General features: G+C 49.5%; 1 protein-coding gene across 3 annotated transcripts in view; it reads right to left on the bottom strand.

Moving 5' to 3' along the window:
* The window catches only part of exoc6b (exocyst complex component 6B), an 800,313-nt gene that overhangs the window by 130,884 nt on the left and 653,848 nt on the right, over positions 1-15,581 (bottom strand). For all 3 annotated transcript variants that reach the window (XM_072497736.1, XM_072497737.1, XM_072497738.1), the window contains exon 20: positions 1,827-1,900. In XM_072497736.1, coding sequence (XP_072353837.1) covers positions 1,827-1,900 — 74 coding nt within the window. The remainder of the gene's footprint in view (positions 1-1,826; positions 1,901-15,581) is intronic.

Below are 15,581 nucleotides of genomic sequence, written 5' to 3'. Positions count from 1 at the left end.
CCGGTTTCCTCCCGTGGTCCAAAGATGTGCAGGCTAGGTGGATTGGCCGTGCTAAATTGCCCCCTCGTGTCCAATGATGTGCAGGTTAGGTGGATTGGCCGTGCTAAATTGCCCCCTCGTGTCCAATGATGTGCCGGTTAGGTAGGGCAACACATTCTGGGTAACACTGGCGAGGCCAGCATTTCTGGCTCACCCCCAGTTGCCTTCGAGAGAGTGGTGGTGGTGGGCCTCCGTCCCGAACTGCAGTGTTCCATGGGGTGATGGTGCTAAACATTTTAAAGTCACTGGTCAGGCCTCAACTGGAGTACTGCATCCTGCTCTGGGCAAAAGACTTTAGGAACAATGTCAGGGCCTTGGAAAGTGCGCTGGGAAGATCGACAGGAACAGCCTCAAGGATGAGGGAGCTCAGTTATGTGGAGAGACTGTTCTCCTTAGAGTGGAGAAGTTTTAGGGGGTTTAATCGAGGTCTTCAAAATGTTAAAGGGTTTTGTTGGAGCAAAAGTTTCTGCTGGCAGTAGATTTAAGATCATCTTCAAAATTAGGGGAGAAGAGCTGAAGAGAAGTAGTCTTATGCAGCGTTTAGCTAAGATCAGGAATTTGCTGCCTGATGGGATGGTGCAAACAAATTTAACAGTAACTTTCAAACGGCAATTGGATAAATATTTAAAGGCAACAAAAGACAGGGGAAAGCGCTTTGAAAGTCTATTTTCATGGTCTGTGTGTCTGTGTATCTACGGACATGCATGTGAAAATGTTTGGGTGTAGCATTTTTCCTGACAAACTCTGATCACATTATTTCCTGTGTTAAGCCGTCTGATTAAAAGCCTCTCCAGGAGCCTTGTGAGGATGTGCTAACCCTGAGGTGCGCCACGATTGTCTTCGGTAGATAGCCCCCCCCCCCCCCCCAAAAAAATTCAAATAAAAACGAGCAGTTAAATGCGTGAAACGGGATTAGACACAGACCGTGGCGCTAATGAGTGAGTGCGACCCCCCCCCCCCCCCCCCCCCACCCACTGCCACCCGCAAAGTAAAACAGAGTGAAGTAATGGGCTTAGAACATCAGTCAGCGACGACTGCTACATTCACAGATCCTGACAAACCCCCATCTATCTTCTAACTGAAAAGATGACAGGACAAGAGCCTCTTTTTTATTTTCGTGACACGCCCACTGCTGTCCCTGGAGATTGCCGGATTCAGTTGCTCTTTTCAGTTGCAAACACAGCGGAATTATCAAGAAAATTGTATAAGTACCTGTTGCAATGGCATCACTGTTAGTTAGAGTCCTATAGGTGGGCAAGGCAGGCTGGAAATCATCGGAATAACGCTGCATTCTATTAGCAGGCTTGGAAACAATGGTTAGCAGTGGTTATGACAGAATGCTAATTCTCCCTTCCTTTAACTCACTCACTGGACATTATCTCTCTGAACAATAAGTCTGCCAAGCAGGTGGTCCCTGCACACTGCTCCCTGTATACCAAACACCTGCTTTGTGTCACCCCTGTCCAACAGTCACCCCAGTGCCTCACTGTGGGACTGCAGAGCCAAGGATGTGACAACTCTTCCATGCTCAGGCATTTTGGGGAAGGGGGGGGGGGGGCAGGGGAAGGACGGGCAGTCTGGCTGGCCGGGCCTCAGGCTTTTCCCGAAGGCCAGAAAGCCAACAAAAAGGACGAACAACAACAACAACGGCCAAGGGCCCAGGCCGTGGAGTCGATAGCGGTGGGAAGGTGGGGGAAGGGGATGGGGGGTGGGGGTGCGAGGACGAGCGTCTATAGCATCCTGCAGGCACTGCGGTCTTCAGTCACACATTTAAAACAAAGGCTTACTTGTCTCAAGTCGATGAAGGCCAACTGCAGCGTGTCCCCTTGGAACCCAGGCACCGGTCCGGATCTGGCAAAGTCTGTGGGAAAGAAAAGAGGATAAAAACATCTCTAAACAACCATGGACAGGGAGATTGGCAGACGGATGACAGCACAGACAGTGAGGCCAAGCTAGAGGAGGACCATTCTTCTAAGGAATCATGTCTTCCTCCCCTACACCTTTGTTCACCCGTCAAAAATTCTGTCATCAAACCACCATTAATTCCAAGCCTTGACAGCTAGGAACTGTACTAATCGACCTAAAATTTATTCCCATGGGCTGTTTTAGCTTCATAGTTTTTCTTTTCCCTTCTCTCTCGAACGAACAAACAGCTTGCGAATAGTTTCTCGACACAATAAAATCTACAGCTGGTGAAATCCTTTCAATTCTGTTAAACTGATTTGATTTTCTATCCCGCATGGCCCACACTGTGGGATCTTTTAAATTACACGCTTGTCACCTGATTTTATTAATGCTAATAAGAGAACATTAAAAGCTCCGATCTCCCCCTCGCCATCGACCGCCACCCCACAACCCCTCCCTGTTTACAACTTGTTTTCAGATGGAAATCTAAATAAGAAGAAAACGGTTTGATATAGCGATGTTATCAGCACGTTTTCAGAAAGATTGGAAAATATTGGCGTGCCCATCAGAGAACATTAAAAGCTCCGATCTCCCCCTCGCCATCGACCGCCATCCCACAACCCCTCCCTGTTTACAACTTGTTTTCAGATGGAAATCTAAATAAGAAGAAAACGGTTTGATATAGCGATGTTATCAGCACGTTTTCAGAAAGATTGGAAAATATTGGTGTGCCCATCAGTAAAGGTGCAATTCCTCGCAGTGAGCAAATGCCCAGTCAGGAGATGAGAGCTGGCAATGCTGAAGCAAAAACAACGGAAGCGGGAGAAAAAAAAGTGGGATCAACAGAGAGAGAGAGAGAGGGAGAGAGGCACGCATACAGGGACAGGCAAAAAAAACGAGATAGAGGGAGCCCAAAGCTTTAAAGAGGTGTGGGAGATTAGAGGGGGATGCGGCAAAGAGAGGAGGAGTGGGTAAGAAATTGCAGGGGAGAAGCAGGAAGCTGAGGGTGAGGGGCGAGAGCATCCGATGAGAGGCAGAGGTGAGACACGGAAATAAGAGGGAGAGCGATGGTGACAGACCCAGACACAGAAGTGGAGACCAAAAACTGACGGGCAGTAACCCCAGATGAAGAAAGGTAAAACAAGAGGGAGGGAGACAGAAAAGAGCCAACAAACAATTTTTTTGTCACAATCAACTGTTCTGTCAGTTTGACAACATTTGTTATGTAGATTGTCATTTAAACCTCTGCTCGATGTTTTGGCAATTTTAAACTTGCAAATTTCTCCCATCAGCGATCTGACTTGAGACCCCCATGCTCCACATCCCTTTCACAGCAAAAATACAACTGATTTTATACACTTCGATAAAATATCTTTGCGTCAATACATTTATTTAATATTTAGAACAATATGCTCAGTTGCTTTCACTTCCAGAAGAAGTTTCCGACTGTGAGCTGCTTTGGTTTTTAGCGGCAGCACCCCATTATGCTTGCACCCTTCTCAGTTTCCAATCAAAGACGCTGCAGTCTTCTTCATTCAACTTGCCGGAACTGCTGGTTCATGACACAGAGCGAGGCCAGCAGCGCAGGTTCAATTCCCGTACTGGCTAGTTATTCATTAAGGCACTGCCTTCTCACCCATGCCCCTCATCTGAGGTGTGGTGATCCTCAGGTTAAATCACCACCAGTCAGCTCTCCCCCCCCTCCCCAAGGAGAAAGCTCACTGTGGCCACTTCACTTTTTACCTGCAGGAAGCTAAAAATGACTGTTCACCATAGCAGTTGGCAAAGTGCTTGGATTACATCCCTCTGCCTGTTATCCTGGCAGCACAGTTAAGCTTCCATTCAGCTTTAGAGTGATTTCACAGGTCGGCGCAACATCGAGGGCCAAAGGGCCTGTACTGCGCTGTAATGTTCTATGTTCTAAGATAGGGGGACCAATGACGTCTTAAGAGCATCATGCAATTTGTGGGCTTGTGCAGTGATATCAGGGGCAGTGCAGTACAGTATGAATGGACACAAGAACATAAATAGGAGCAAGTGGAGGTCACATCGATCCTCGAGTCTGCTGCGTGATTGAGTAAGATCATAGCTGATCCACTATATCAACTTTACTCCCTCCCCTCCCACACCAATCGCCTTATCCCTGATTCCCTCAATGTCCAAACACCTAGTGACTTCAGTCTTGAATATACCCAATGGCTAAGCATCCATAGTCTTCTGGGTGGAGAATTCCAAAGATTCACATCCATCCAAGCGAAGAAATTTCTGTGTCTCAGTCCTAAATGGATTATTTTAAGGCAAAGGTGGATGAACATTTAGGGTGGAGTGGAAATAAAGGAAACAGGAATAAAGACAGAACAACACAGCTTTCTAATTCCCAATAGAACATTTGTAAAATGTGGGCATGTGGGAGCCAGCATCTATTGCCCAGCCCTAGTTTCCCCTTGAGAAGGTAGTTAGTCACCTTCTTGACCTGCTGCAGTCCATCTGGTCAACGTACTTCCACACAAGGCTAGAGGGCTGTTTCAAGAATTTAACCCAGTGACAATGGAAGAGTTATGGAGATTTCTTTGTTGGTAGGTGTATCCAAATCTTATCGGACAGCAGAATGTTCCTTTGTATTGCAACTTGAAGCATAATACTAAACGTCAACATTCAATATGGCCATCCATTCTATGACTTTCAGAGAAAGGGAGTGCATCGATGCTCTAAGGAGTGAGATTACGTTGTGTCTCGATGGTTGGGATAGTCGCCCTCAACCGAATAAGGCAGGCAGAGTTGGCTCAATCTGATCATGCACGCCAGGGATCGGTAAGTTAGAAGTTTAGAGCTTTACCACTTCTGCTGTTGTATATGGCTCCTCGGCGGGACAAATGGCTTTATTCCCTCCCTTGCTTTTGCTTATAGCTCAGTGGGTAACACATTCACCTGAAGATCTGAAGGTGTGAATTTGTGAAGCACGTAATCTAGGCTGAGACTTCAGTACAGTGCTGAGAGGGTGCTGCACTGCCAGAAGTGCGATATTTCACCATCTCAGATGGACGGAAAAGATCCGAGGCACTATTCTGAAGAAGAGGGGAGTTCTGTACTGGGTGTCCTGGCCAATATTGACTGGTCAATCAAGAGAATTAATCATCACTTTGCAGTCTGCAATATCTGTTAGACTTTGTACACTGTAGCAGTGACTGCACTTCAAAGATTTGGGGTGTCCTGAGGTTATGAAAGGTGCTATCGTAATGCAAGTTTTTGTTTCTTTCCTGACAGACAGTGCCAGCAGTCAGGCTGTCAGCTAATAAAAAGGAATAGAGCTGAACCCTTTGTATTGCAAACCCATTCATCAAAAAGAAAGCCTTTCCCCCCGTGTGACATTGGAAAATATTAAGCAGATAATGGAACTCTCCCACTAATCAGAGGAACTAACTTCTGATCTGATAATATATTGAGAGGTAAATACACAATGGCGGCTGATACTCCAGTGTACGACTAAGGGAGAGCTACATTGCCAGGGGGGCACCTTTTGGTTAAATTGGGGCTGTCTTCCTGTTCAGAAGACAATTCTATTGTTCAGAGGGGAAACAGGTTGAACCAGATAGGAATCTGCTGCTATACGCAGAGTTTGAATTGGGTTAGATCATAAACTGGCTGCTGGGTTAATCAGGGATCAGGGTTAATCTAGGCAGGAGGGAGGAGGGAGAGGGAAAGGAGGTTGGAAAAAGTGATCTGGGCAGAAAAACTTCATTCTTTTCATAGGTCTTTATAGATTTCAATCCTTCACCACTGTGAACATTGTTTCCCAATCAACTTTCCTTCATAATACTGCAATCAAAGAGCAAAGAATATTACAGCACAGGAACAGGCCCTTCGGCCCTCCAAGCCTGTACCAGTCATGATACCAACCTCAGGACTTCCTTGTGCCGTATCCCTCCATACCCATCCTATCCATGTATTTGTCAAGATGATTTTGAATGCCGTATTTACTTCCACGACTTCCTCTGGCAACGCGTTCCAGGCACTCACTTTGCGTAAAAAAACGTGCCTCGCACATCTCCTCTAAACTTTGCCCCACGGACCTTAAACCTATGCCCCCTAGTGACTGACCCCTCCACCCTGGGAGAGAGTGCCTGCCGATCCCTCTATCCATGACCCTCATAATCTTACAGGTCTCTATCAGGTCACGCCTCAATCTCCGCCTTTCTAATGAAAACTGTCCAAGTCTATTCAGCCTCTCCACATAGCTAACGCCCTCCAGAACAGGCAACATCCTGGTAAACGTCTTCTGCACCGTCTCCAAAGCAAATCTTCCATGAGAATTAAAGGATACTGTGGCAAGAATGCTTCCAATTTGAACTAAATGACACAAAGCACACTTGCAAGCCACTGTCAACAATGTCCAAAGAAGTGCAGGTTAGGTGGATTGGCCATGCTAAATTGCCCCTTAGTATCCAGGGATGTGCAAGTTAACTGGGCTTACGGGACTGGGCTTACGGGACTGGGGTGGGAGGGGGAACGGACCTGGGTAGAGTCTTCTTTCGGAGGGTCGGTACAGACTAAATGGGCCGAATGGCCTCCTTCTGCACTGTAGGGGTTCTATGACAACAGTACCACCAATTTCTAGAAGGGCTGAAGAGAAGTGTCGCTGTTTGACCTGTGCCCACTTATTGGACTTCAGCCTCCCAATTCAGACCACCTTGCTTAGTGTTTTTCTGTCTGTGGAACAAACTAGAATCAATATTTATCTTTTTAGTAGCAACAGAAATCTCAGCAATTTCCTTCTCCGTCCCAGTTTTCTGCAGTGGTAGGTATCCAGCACTGTGAAGGTAAATCACTTTCATTGGGCCAATTCGAGGGTCCTTTTGAATTACTTTTTGTACCTGTGCCATTAGTGATGTATACGTCAGAGATAATGTGTGGACATGTGTCCAAGTGATTGATCTGCAAACTTTCAGCCACTACCACCTCGAATCCAGTCTTCAGCAGATCAAAGTCTCTGGCCTTCGATGCTGAATTCCCATTTTGCAATGTTAAACTCAATTGCAGGGGAGGAAAGGATGGAAGAAAAGGGGGGAAGAAAACGGGTAGAAATGGGATCAGAGGGGGAAGAAAAGGGGAGAGAAAAGGGGGGGGGGGGAGAAATAATAATTATAATTTTTATTAGTGTCACAAGTAGACTTACAGACACACTGCAGTGAAGTTGCTGTGAAAAGCCCCTAGTCACCAAACTTCCTGTTCGGGTACACAGAGGGAGAATTCAGAATGTCAAATTCACCTAACAAGCACGTCTTTCAGGACATGTGGGAGGAAACCAGAGCACCCGGAGGAAACCCACGCAGACACGGGGAGAACGTGCAGACTCCGCAAGGACAGTGACCCAAGGCGGGAATCGAACCTGGGACCCTGGAGCTGTGAAGCAGCAGTGCTAACCACTGTGCTACAGTGCTGCCCATAAGTTGTGGGGGGAAGAAAAGGGGTGGGGAGAGAAAAGGGGTGGGGGGAGAAAAGGGGTGGGGGGAGAAAAGGGGTGGGGGGAGAAAAGGGGTGGGGGGAGAAAAGGGGTGGGGGGAGAAAAGGGGTGGGGGGAGAAAAGGGGTGGGGGGAGAAAAGGGGTGTGGGGAGAAAAGGGGTGGGGGGAGAAAAGGGGTGGGGGGAGAAAAGGGGTGGGGGAGAAAAGGGGTGGGGGAGAAAAGGGGTGGGGGAGAAAAGGGGAGGGGGAGAAAAGGGGTGGGGGGAGAAAAAGGGTGGGGGGAGAAAAGGGGTGGGAGGGAGAAAAGGGGTGGGGGGGAGAAAAGGGGTGGGGGAGAAAAGGGGTGGGGGGAGAAAAGGGGTGGGGGCGAAAAGGGGTGGGGGGGAAAAGGGGTGGGGGGGAAAAGGGGTGGGGGAGAAAAGGGGTGGGGGGAGAAAAGGGGTGGGGGGAGAAAAGGGGTGGGGAGAGAAAAGGGGTTGGGGGAGAAAGGGGGTGGGGGGAAGAAAGGGGGTGGGGGAAGAAAGGTGGTAGGGTAGAAAAGGGGTGGGGGAGAAAAGGGGTGCGGGAGAAAAGGGGTGGGGGAGAAAAGGGGTGGGGGAGAAAAGGGGTGGGGGAGAAAAGGGGTGGGGGAGAAAAGGGGTGGGGGAGAAAAGGGGTGGGGGAGAAAAGGGGTGGGGGAGAAAAGGGGTGGGGGAGAAAAGGGGTGGGGGGAGAAAAGGGGTGGGGGAGAAAAGGGGAGGAGGGAGAAAAGGGGCGGAGGGAGAAAAGGGGCGGAGGGAGTAAAGGGGCGGAGGGAGTAAAGGGGCGGGGGGAGAAAAGGGGCGGGGGGAGAAAAGGGGTGGGGGGAGAAAAGGGGTGGGGGGAGAAAAGGGGTGGGGGGAGAAAAGGGGTGGGGGAGAGAAATGGGGTGGGGGAGAGAAATGGGGTGGGGGGGAGAAAAGGGGTGGGGGAGAAAATGGGTGGGGGAGAGAAATGGGGTGGTGGAGAGAAACGGGGTGGTGGAGAGAAATGGGGTGGGGGGAGAAAAGGGGTGGGGGGAGAAAAGCCTTGCCGGGGGGGGGCGGAGAAAAGGGAGAGGGGAGAGAAGGGGTGGGGGGAGGAGAAAAGGGAGGGGGAAGAGAAGGCGGACGGTAAAAAAGTGGGGAAGGGAAAAGAGAAAGAGCACAGGAGAGTAAAGGCAATAGTCCATTGGATCCAAGAAAGTTTGGGAAACTGGATCCAGAATTGGCTGAGTGGCAGGAAGCAGAGGATGGTGGTCGAGGGGTGTTTGTCTGACTGGAAGCCTGTGTCCAGTGGGGTCCCGCAGGGATCAGTGTTGGAGCCCTTGCTGTTTGTGGTTCATATAAATGATTTAGGCCTGAATGTAGGAGGGTTGATCAGTAAGTTTGCTGATGATACTGAAGCAGTCCACCTGCAAATGCAGCAAGATCTGGACAAGCATCATCTTCTTGGGCAGTCCCTCAATGTCGAGGATGACTTGCTTTGGGGAGTTGGGTTCTGCAGCGGCTGAATAGTCCGACCCTGGATCCACAGACTCTGCCACGGGTTTGGCAGGAGGCGTTTGATGGGCTGGGTTGGATGCTTTCCGTCCGCTCTTTACGCTTTGCCTCTGTGTGCTCCACTCTACGACGCTCAAGGCGATTGGCGCCTCCGCGATGCTTTTTCTCCAGTTTGTGCGTTCTAAGGCAAGCGATTCCCACGTGTTGGTGAAAATGCTGCATTTATTTAGGGAGGCTTTCAGAGTGTGCTTGTAGCGTTTCCTCTGCCCTCCGAGTGATCGCTTGCCATTGCGGAGCTCGGAGTGGAACACCTGTTTCTGGAGTCTTGTGTCGGGCATGCGGGCAATGTGGCCCGCCCACCACAGCTGGTCGAGTGTGACCAGTGCCTCGATTCTGGGGATATTGACCTGGGAGACTATGCTCACGTTGGACGCTGCCAGTGGATTTGCAGGGCTTTGCGGAGGTAGCGTTGGTGATACCTCTCCAAGGGTTTGAGGTGTCTGCTGTACGTTGTCCATGTTTCTAATGTATACAGGAGGGCAGGGACCACGGCTGCTCTGTAGACCATGAGCTTGGTGCTGGGTTTGATCTCGGTCTTCGAACACTCTGTTCCTCAGGCGTCCGAAGACTGCACTTTGGAGTCGATGCTGGATTTCATTGTCAATGTCTGCTCGCACTGAGCGGAGGCTCCCGAGGTCTGGGAAATTATCCACATTGTCCAAGGGCTCACCGTGAATCTTGATGATTGGGGGGCAGTTTTGTGTGGCAGGAGCGGGCTGGTAGAGACCCTTTGTTTTCCGGGTGTTTAGTCTGAGGTCCATTCTCTCATATGCTTCGGTGAATGCATTGACGATGGTTTGTAGCTTTTGCCACCGAATCTGCGCACAGAAGGACGTCATGTGTACTGCAGCTCGATGACAGAGGTTGGGGTAGTCTTGGTTCTGACCTGGAGGCATCGGAGATTGAACAGATTCCTGCTTGTCCGGTAGGTTAGCTCCACTCCAATGGGGAATTTCTGGGCGATGGGGTGGAGTGCTGCTGAGAGGAAGATGGAGAAGAGCATTGGTGCAATGATGCAGCCCTGTTTGACTCCAGTTTGCACAAGTATTGGGTCTGTGGTGATTCAGTTGGTGAAGATCATGGCTTGCATGTCATTGTGGAGCAGGCGGAGAATGATGACGTATTTGTGTGGGCAGCCGAATTTGAGGAGGATGCTCCACAATCCCACACTGTTGAGAGTAAAAAGGGCAATATCCAGGCTTGGGCTGACAAGTGGCAAGCAACAATAACCATCTCCAGTATGAGATAATCAGACCATCGGCTCATGACATTCAATGGCATTACCATCACTGAATCCCCCACAATCGACATCCTGGGGAGTTACCATTGACCAGAAACTGAACGGCACTAGCCAGATAAATACTGTGGCTACAAGAGCATTTCAGAGGCTAGGATATTTGCAGCGAGTAACTCACCTCCTGACTCCCCAAAGCCTGTCCACCACCTGCAAGGTACAAGTCAGTAGTGTGATGGAATAATCCCCACTTGCTTGGATGAGTGCAGCTCCAAACACACTCAAGAAGCTCAACACCAATCCTGGAAAAAGCAGCCCACTTTGATTGCTCTTCCTTCCGCAAACATTCACTCCCTCCAGCACCGATGCACCATAGCAGCAGTGTACACCAGCCACATGATGCACTGCAGTAACTCACTAAAGACTCCTTAGGCAGCACCTTCCAAACCCACGACCACTACCATCTAGAAGGACAAGGGCAGCAAATACATGGGAACATCACCACCTGGAGTTTCCCCTCAGTCCCTCACCATCCTGGCTTGGAAATATATCGCCGTTCCTTCACTGTCACTGGGTCAAAATGCTGGAATTCCCTCCCTAATATCACAGTGATGTACCTACACCACATGGACTGCAGTGGTTCAAGAAGGCAGCTCACCACCACCTTCTTGTGGGCAATTAGGGATGGGCAACAAATACTGGCCTAACCAGGGAAGCACAACCCGTCAAAATGAATTTTTATAAAATACGAAAATTGGTGGGGTGGTAAATAGTGAGGAGGATAGTCTTGAATTACAGGAGGATATCGACAGACTGGTCGGATGGGCTGATCAGTGGCAAATGGAATTCAATTGGGGGAAGTGTGAGGTGATGCCCTTGGGCAGGGCAAACAAGGCAAGGGAATACATGTTGAACAGCAGGACCCTGGGAAGCACCAAGGAGCAGAGGGACCTTGGTGTGCATGTACATGGGTCCTATGAGGTTGCAGGTCAGGTGGGTAAAGTTGTTAAGAAGGCATATGTAATACTTGCCTTTATTAGCCGAGGTGTAGAGTTTAAGAGCAGGGAGAACAAACAAAGAACAAAGAAATGTACAGCACAGGAACAGGCCCTTCGGCCCTCCAAGCCCCTGCCGACCATACTGCCCGACTAAACTACAATCTTCTACACTTCCTGGGTCCGTATCCTTCTATTCCCATCCTATTCATATATTTGTCAAGATGCCCTTAAATGTCCCTATCGTCCCTGCTTCCACTACCTCCTCCGGTAGTGAGTTCCAGGCACCCACTACCCTCTGCGTTAAAAAAAAAAGGGAGGTTATGCTGTAACTGTATAAAACATTGGCTAGGCCACAGCTAGAATATTGTGTGCAGTTCTGAAATCCACATTACTTGAGGGATGTGATAGCATTGGAAAGGGTGCAGAAGAGATTTACCGGGATGTTGCCTGGGCTGGAGAGATTTAGCTCTGAAGAGTGATTGGAAAATTGGGAGTTGTTGTCCTTGGAGTAGAGATGACAGCAAAATGGATAAAATTATGAGGGGCATAGATAAGAGTAGACAGGAACAAACTTTTCCTTTGGTGGCAGTATCAATGATGAGGGGGCAGCATGGTGGGGCAGTGGTTAGCCCTGCTGTCTCACGGCCCTGACAACCCGGGTTCGATCCCGGCACTGGGTCACTGTCCCATGTGGAGTTTGCACATTCTCCCCGTGTCTACGTGCGTTTCACCCCCACAACCCAAAAAGATGTGCAGGGTAGGTGGATTGGCCACGTTAAATTGTCCCTTAATTGGAAAAAAAAAGAATTGGGTACTCTAAATTTACTTTATAAAAAAATGATGAGGGAGCATAGGTTGAACTCTTTCACCCAGAGGTAGGTGTCCGGAACTCGCTGCCTGAAAGGGTGGTGGAGGCAAAGACTCTCATAGCATTTAAGAAGTATTTAGATGTGCACTTGCAATGTCAAGGTATACAAGGCCATGGGCCAAGTGCTGGAAAATGGGATTAGAATAGTTAGGTGGTTGTTTTAGACCGGCACAGATGCGATAGGCCGAAGGGCCTTTTCTATGCTGTAGATCTCTGCGACTGGAGAAGAAAAGATAAACAGTGAGAGGGAAAAGAGATAGCAAGGGAGACAGGAAATCAGCAAGGGAGAAAAAGGAAAGGTAAAAGAGAGGGAGGGGAAGAGAGGGGAGACACTGATAGATAGGTTGAGAGAGTGGAGAGGGAGAGGCAGAGGTGATTTTTAGACTGACAGAGTGAATGCAACAGCACAAGAGGGGGGACAGAAAATGATGCAAGCTTGGCTTTAATGAGCCCGAGCGTGGAGTTTCCTGCCAACACTGACTGTTTTGGCATGCATGTGAAAAATTCTCACTTGGACATGGTACTGATAGCCATAGCACTAATCCCCTGAAGACTGAAATCGAGGATGGTGGTGCTTGAATGCCTTCAGATCAATCACTTGGATGCATGTCAATCATCATCTCCCTAAAGTATGCATCCTAAAGGAAATTATACAGGTACAATTGTGGCTGGTTTTGCACAGGGCTAAAGAGTTGGCTTTTAAAGCAGACCAAGGCAGGCCAGCAGCACGGTTCAATTCCCATACCAGCCTCCCCGAACAGGCGCCGGAATGTGGCGACTAGGGGCTTTTCACAGTAACTTCATTTGAAGACTACTTGTGACAATAAGCGATTTTCATTTCATTTTCATTTCATTCATTTTTCACAATTAGTAATTAGAAAGGTCTTTGGGCTAATGCCCCGCATAAAAAGCTATCTTAGAGTAGGTTGGTACGGGATGTTATTATGGTGTGAGCAGTGTGTTATCAGGATTAACAGGCTTGTTGACAAGCTCAATGTACTCTTGATTATTTATTTAAATATGGCGGGTGGGCACTGAACTACCATGTTAAGGGGGTGAGCGGGGAGGTGGTGGTGTGAGCACCCACCCTATTTTATGTGCATACCCCGCCAAAAAATGAATCTGGTGGGGGTCTTATCTGCTCTCTCGGATGGTACTGTTTGAAGAAGAGCATGGGAATTCTCTCCCGGGCCCTGGCCAATGTGTATTCCTGAATTTACATCACTAAAATTATCTGTGCATTATGACGTTCCTGTTTGGAGCAGCTTGCACAAATTGGCTGTTGCATTTCCAACAATACAACAGTGACCAAAGGTACATAACTATTACAAAATGGTGGTATGAGAAGTGGTGGGGTTGATTAGGCATCGGAAAGGGTTTGATACATGGAGGTAGAGGGCATGGCTGAGGTATTAAATGAGGATTGTGCATCTGTTTTTCCAAGGGAGAAGATGCTGTCAAGGTTATAGTGGAAGAGTGACTTTTTGAGATACTGGACAGGCTAAAATTTATAAAGAGGTGGTATTGGAAAGGCTGTCTGTATTTAAAGAGGAATAAGTCACCAGGACTGGATGATATGCACTGCTGGATGCAGAGGGAAGTAATTGCAGGGCTGGATTTTACGGGGTCCTCAGTCCTTGCTCCCTGTCCCAGCTAAAGGGTCAGGGTGGGGAGGCCACCCACGATTCTGATGGCTGCACTGCAAGAAATGTAACACTGGGAAGTTTAAGACAAGGCTTGTGGCCCTATCTCATTCAGATGGCCACGACTGAACCAGCAGGCAATCTCACCATGCTGAGGAATCCAGGTAAGTCCAGAGTAGGGGTCTCAATGATGGGGTGACGGCTGCGTTCAATACAGGGGGAAGGGATAAAGTGGGGGCGAGGGGGAAAATGGTCTTTGGATGGGGTGTCTTGGTGGCCCACGGGATCCACAAAGGAAGAGATCCAGCCCCCACCCCCGACACCAGCCTGTGCAGCTAAAGCTGTTGGGCGTCCGGCATGGCATGGGCACTTTGAGACATCAGGTCTCATTAGGGGGACACGGTAGCACAGTGGTAGCACAGTGGCTTCACAGCTCCAGGGTCACCGGTTCGATTCCCGGCTTGGGTCACTGTCTGTGTGGAGTTTGCACTTTCTCCCTGTGTCTACGTGGGTTTCCTCCGGGTGCTCCGGTTTCCTCCCACAGTCCAAAGATGTGCAGGTTAGGTGGATTGGCCATGCTAAATTGCCCTTAGTGTTCAAAACGTTTATGTGGGGTCACTGGGTTACGGGGATAGGGTGGAGGTGTGGGCTTATGTGGGTGCTCTTTCCAAGGGCTGGTGCAGACTCGAGGGGCTGAATGGCCTCCTTCTGCACTCTAAATTCTATATAAAAAATATAAAAAGGTCATGAAATGCAAGTCTTTCCTTCTGTTTTGCACCTTTGTTTTAAGAAAAACACAAGTACAGGAATAAAACACAAGTACAGGAATAAATGGAGATAAAATTCAGGATTATATCAGATCCCTGACGCGGAGCAGACTTAATGGGCCGAATTGTCTACTTCTGCTCCAATGTCTCATGGTCTTACAGAGTGCTGTACTGTCGGAGGTGCAGCATTGTCGATGAGACATTAAATAATCCAACCTGAGTTGGATGTAAAGGTTCCCATGGCACCATTTTGAAGAGGAGCAGGAAAGTTTCCGCCGTGTACTGCAGCAGTACATGATCTTCAAATCAACAAACTTCACTAAAACCGATTATCTGCTCATTATCAGGAGTGTGGGAACTTGGTGTGCACAACTACCGACTGTGTTTCCAACATTGCAAAAGTGACAACACCACAAAATTGGTTGTAAACTAGTTTGGGAGATGCAAAGATTGTGAAAGGTGCAATCTAAGTAAAGACTTGGGCCGGGATTCTCCGAAATCGCGTAAACACCGGAGTGGTGTACGCCGGCAGTAACAGGCCTTCTGGCCCAGCAATTCACCGGTTTTTAGGGGGCTAGCACGGCGCCGGAGTGCTGCGCGCTGTTCCGGTGCCGAAAGGCGGCCCTGCACAGCCAGCGCGGGTCCACGTATGTGCGCGCCAGCCGTCTCCACGCCAGCGCATGCACGTGGTTGCCATCTCCGCGCCGACGCGGAGCAACATGTCGAGGACCTAACAGCGGGCCCGCACAGAAGGAGGTAGGCCCCCTCCAGATCGCGGCCGCCCACCGATCGAAAGCCCCCGATCGCGGGCCTGAACCCGGTGGAGGTCGCCCCCGGGGTCAGGTCCCACGCCACCCCCACCCAGGCCGTCCACAGCGGCCGCGGGTCCGAGCTCCCGCCGGCTGGTACCAGGTTTGAACCACGCCGGCGGGACTCGGTAGGAGTTCGGCCCGTCGCCCGCGGAGAATCGTTGCGGGGGCCTATTTCAGCGGCACCTGGCTGGCGTCGGATCGGCGCGGCGGGAATTTCCCGCGCCCCCGCGATTCTCCGACCCGTCGCGGGCTCGGAGAATCCTGGCCTTTGTTTTTTTCCCCATGCCAACACAAT

The sequence above is a fragment of the Scyliorhinus torazame genome, chromosome 3, assembly GCF_047496885.1.
Source record: "Scyliorhinus torazame isolate Kashiwa2021f chromosome 3, sScyTor2.1, whole genome shotgun sequence".
Taxonomy (NCBI): domain Eukaryota; kingdom Metazoa; phylum Chordata; class Chondrichthyes; order Carcharhiniformes; family Scyliorhinidae; genus Scyliorhinus; species Scyliorhinus torazame.
The sequence above is the reverse complement of the archived record's forward strand: the minus strand, read 5'-3'. Positions and strand labels throughout refer to the sequence as shown.